We start from the raw sequence: 5,000 nt of genomic DNA on the forward strand, positions 1-5,000 counted from the left end.
TTTACATTCCATACATTGAGAAACCAGTCTCGAAAAAACTTCTGTTTGTCTGTCTGTCCATATGTGTGTCTGTCTGTCCAACCGATTTGGGCATGGCTATACACGTCACTAAGCGTATCAATCAACGTAATAGTTTAACGTGTTTACACAGAGTATGCAGAAGACACAGAAACGATGCCAATGCACCTACAACCTTCCAAACACGAACAAAAGTGTGAAACAGCATGTCTTGCTCCAAAAAAAGGAGAATGAAAACTGGTTAAAAGAGTTTAAAATAGGAAATTTGTTGGTACTATGAATGGTAAAAGGAGAGAGAGCTAGCTGATATGATGGAGCGAAGAAAGGTAGATATACTGTGTGTACAAGAGACTAAACGAAAGGGAAGCAAGACAAGAACATTGGAGGTGAGTTTAAATTGCTTTACTATGGTGTAGACAAAAAGAGAAATAGTGTAAGTTTAATACTGAGGGAAGGGTTGGCCAAAAGTGTAGTGTAAGTGAGGACAGTGTCTGATAGAGTGATAAGTGTAAACCTGGAAGTGGAAGGGGTGATGATAAATGTTATCCATGGAATTTGGATGTCAGGTGGGATGTGATAGATGACTGGAGCTGAACTTAACAGCCATGTTGTTAGAAAAGGGAACAGAGGTGATGAAGATCCGATGGGTAGGTGTGGGGACCAGGAGAGGAATGTGGACAGATTATTGTAGATTTTGCTAAGAGGATGGAAATGGCGGGGGTAAATACTTATTTTAAGAAGAAAAATAAACAAAGAGTGGTAGAGGGTACTCAGGTGGACTGTGTAGGAGATGCAATATGATGGAGATTAGAGACTGTTAGGTGGTTGCAGGAGATCCTGTAGCTAGACAACATTGGATAGTGGTCTTCAGGATGACTCCAGAGGTATAGTGGAAGAAAAAGAGGACTAAATCAGGATTAGATGGTGGACAGCCTCGCAAAAACTGGGATGTACACTATGAAAACTGGACATTGCGCCATAAATTCAATTAAATTGTTGAGTAGAAAAGAAGTTACGAGCAGTTTGGTGTTACATGCTGTTCATCTTATTTTTAGCTTCAACTATTACTTTTACTATATACCTCTACACTAGTTTACTATATACCTCTACACTAGTTTACTATATACCTCTACACTAGCTTACTATATACCTCTACACTAGTTTACTATATACCTCTACACTAGTTTACTATATACCTCTACACTAGTTTACTATATACCTCTACACTAGTGACGCTGGTATAGAGGATCTCTCCAAATATATACAGTATATATATATAAAACAGCATACCGCTCTCAGCCAATCACAACACACTGTACCGCTCTCAGAACCTGATGATGATGATGATGATGATGAGGATGATAACAGTACCTGTCTGCATCTCCTTGTCCTGACGATACGTGCTTCTGCAAAGTTTCCCGCATTAACGCCAGTCCATCTGGGAGACGGTTCATACGCCGAGTGTATAAACTCAAACCACCGTCAGTCAGGTACCTGAGGGACAGACAAGAAGGGACAGAGAGAGGAAAAAAGACATGAATAAATTGATATAAATATGGCTTACAAACATTCTAGAAGAGTTTTTGTTTCTCTACACACAGCTTTCACAATGATTACACAAATGTTGTCAGCTAAACAGAAAAACCTGACATGTAGTGCCAAAAATGATAAAATAATTAAGAGAATTATGTAATCTAATTACCTGGAATTATTCAGGCACTGATGAATACAGTAAAGAAGAAAGACAGCTGTGGTGTCCTCAACTGTTACATTTTTTGTGATCTTTATTAATATAACACCTCAAATGTCTGATCTAAATTTTTCTAAAATCTGTGTGACGCCAGTATAGTTTTTACCCCCAGGCTGTCAGGCTTCTAAACAGCACGCTGCCACCAAGAAATCTCCAACACTAACTCTACCTCTCCATAACAGCCTGTCTGCCTAAATACATACAGTTACTTTTACAAAGACGGTTTCTTTTTGACAGTAAAAATGCTGCTACCCAGATATTTGCACACATCATAGATTTACATACCAATACATCATCTGATTGCACTGTTTTTTTTGTTTGTTTTTTAAGTATTGCACTATTGTAATATGAAATGACAAAGTTTACCTTGAACCTTGAATATCCAGATGTTTAATACTCACAATGCAATATGGAAGTATGAGATCTGAGACTCACCCGCTGCTGAGCTCGTCAGCACGTGCGTTTTTGGCCAGCACGTCTCCGTCGCTCACGTATCCACTGACGTCAAGTTCAAGTTCCTCTCCACGCTCTCCCAGCTCAAGCCCACAGATGGCGCTGCTGCGTGCTGCTAGCTGCCTGCGCAGAGGGGCAGGGTAAAGGTAGCGTGCATGACCCAGGGTGACCCCACTTACACCTCCATGTGGCGGATATCCATTCCCTGGCGAAGGGGCGTCGCCTGCTTGGAGCCGTGGGCTGGACGGGCCGATCCGATTGGCCCACGAGAGCGGTGCAGCACGAGACGATCGAAAACCATGAGCATTGGTTTCCGTGGTGATGCTGCTATCAAACGATTCCAGTGCACTGATGAGAAGACCAAAGTTAGTTTAGATTAAGGATTAAAAAAAGGTTTATAACATTGAGAGTGAATAGTTAAAAGCAGAATTAAATACATATATAAGATACTGAAGATACATTAGAATTATTTGGAATGAAGCATTGTATTGATTTAGGATGTAATATTGATGGAGCACTGATGTGAATATACTGAGCAGATAGCGTGGAAAAAATCAAAAACTCTAACACTTCTGAAACCCGAAAACTAGTAAAGATAGAGAATGATCATTATTCCTTTTTGTACTGCAGCACTAGAGAAATATATCTTTAATTTGCTGGTTAGCAGGCCAAGTGAAACTTACTGTACTTGATCAACTGGCTGATGAAAAGTGCACCTCTTATCTTTGATAACAGCCTGAGATTTTTATTTTTTTTTTATAAGCAGGGTTGCCAGCACTGCAACTTTTCCTCCAAGAGAAAAGTTTTAAAATAATAAAACTGGGTCTAGCTTTACCTACTCCTGAATATTCTGGGATAGATTCAATTCTCTTTCACCTTGTGTTTTATAGTTCATGAGGAAATTTAATGAATTTGATGAAACCCGCCAATCCTCCCGACACACACTGTCTCTCTACATTTACATGCTTTAAAGCTAATTAAACACACCATGTCAGAGTGACGATTCTTTCATCCTGCAAAACACCTTTTATGAAGCTTTCTGTATGTGGTGTGCATTTTCCTGTTTTCATTTAAAATGTAAATCTCTTTGATCTACACAATTTGTTTTACTTGGTTACAGCTATGTAACATATCATAATATAACAAATTGTAACAATCCATCGTGTCTTATGGAAACCTTTCACAACTCTGATCAACATGAGGACTAAAGATATATATATATACACATAGTGTTTATATGGAAAAATATAAAAAAACAAAATTTTATTGGTTTAGATTGAATTATAAATGTTTTAAGTAATTCTGAAAAATTAAAAAATACAGTAGAACCTTGGATTACGAGCATAACTCGGTCCGGAAGCAGCTCATACTCCAAAACACACGCAAATCAAAATGAATTTTCCCACAAGAAATAAGGGAAACTTAAATTAAATTAGAAAAAAATTAGAAATAAATCCAGACAGATAAGTGTTTTTGTTTATGCGCAAAGGCGTTGTGTGTGTGTGTGTTTGTGTGTGAAGCTAAAGTAAGAGAAGAGAAGGAAGGATCGCCCCTTCTTACATTTACATTTAGGCATTTGGCAGACGCTCTTATCCAGAGCGACTTACAAAAAGTGCTTTAATGTTTACAACATTGGATACATACTTACACTGGGTTAACTAGGTTAATAACTAAGTACCATTAGTCCAACACATCTGAGTTTTTTTATTTATTTATTTATTTATTTATTTTTTTCGGGGGTGGGTGGGGGGGTGTTAGTCCAAGTACTGGAGAAACAGATGCGTCTTGAGTCGTCGTTTAAAGATAGTCAAAGTCTCTGATGTACGGACATCTAGAGGAAGTTCATTCCACCACCTAGGTGCCAGAACAGAAAAGAGCCTGGATGAATGCCGCCCTCGATCCCTGAGAGATGGTGGGATGAGGCGAGCAGTGCTGGAGGATCGGAGGGAACGTGGTGCAGTTTGTGGTGTAATTAGCGCAGAGAGGTAAGTGGGTGTTGGGCCATTTTTAGCTTTGTAGGCAAGCATCAGTGTTTTGAATTTGATGCGGGCAACTACAGGAAGCCAGTGCAGGGAGCGGAGGAGTGGGGTGGTGTGGGAAAACTTGGGAAGGTTAAAAACAAGTCGTGCTGCTGCATTCTGGATCAGTTGCAGAGGACGAATCGTGGACAGAGGCAGGCCTGCCAGGAGTGAGTTGCAGTAGTCCAGTCTTGAAATAACAAGGGACTGAACAAGCACCTGAGTAGCCTTCTTCCTCTTCTCATTTTACACAGTAAACCTTCCTCCTCTCTTATTTGAATTTCACACACACACACATCAACAGAAAGACTATTTTATCGGAAAAATAAGCAAGGAACATTGCTAAGTCTTGCGTGAGCGCCCGCTAACACAATTACTGCTGTAAAGTAAAAATAAAATACAAATTAACCTACACTTTACCTTTGAAAAGAATCGTGACAGAGCAGTGTTTCTGTGTAGAGCAAAGAGTGTGTGTGAAAGCGAGAGGAGGAGGGGGTGGGTGTGTGTGAAGGCGGAAGGGGGGGGGGTGTGTGAAGGGGCAGGGTGTCCAATAAACAAACTTTCTTTTGCTTTACACACGCGCTGTACACACACGCATACAGACACGAAATAAAATATGATTTATGCGCACACACGTGGTTACAGTGTTATAGTAAACAGTACACGTGTGCATGATGTTGATTACACCACTAAGAGACGCGCAGGGGAGACGATTACCCACAATTTCGCAGCGCAAAAGAGAGAAAAACTATTGGCTCAGT

The 5,000-nt window shown here is 40.0% G+C and overlaps 1 protein-coding gene across 5 annotated transcripts in view; it reads right to left on the minus strand.

Annotated features, from left to right (window-relative positions):
• nav2a (neuron navigator 2a) overlaps positions 1-5,000 on the minus strand; it is a 124,786-nt gene that overhangs the window by 27,181 nt on the left and 92,605 nt on the right. For all 5 annotated transcript variants that reach the window (XM_053513134.1, XM_053513132.1, XM_053513133.1 and 2 more), the window contains 2 exons: positions 2,204-2,569; positions 1,390-1,512 (listed from right to left, as the gene is read on the minus strand). In XM_053513134.1, the coding sequence (XP_053369109.1) occupies positions 1,390-1,512; positions 2,204-2,569 (489 nt within the window). The remainder of the gene's footprint in view (positions 1-1,389; positions 1,513-2,203; positions 2,570-5,000) is intronic.

The sequence above is a fragment of the Clarias gariepinus genome, chromosome 15, assembly GCF_024256425.1.
Source record: "Clarias gariepinus isolate MV-2021 ecotype Netherlands chromosome 15, CGAR_prim_01v2, whole genome shotgun sequence".
Classification (NCBI taxonomy): Eukaryota; Metazoa; Chordata; class Actinopteri; order Siluriformes; family Clariidae; genus Clarias; species Clarias gariepinus.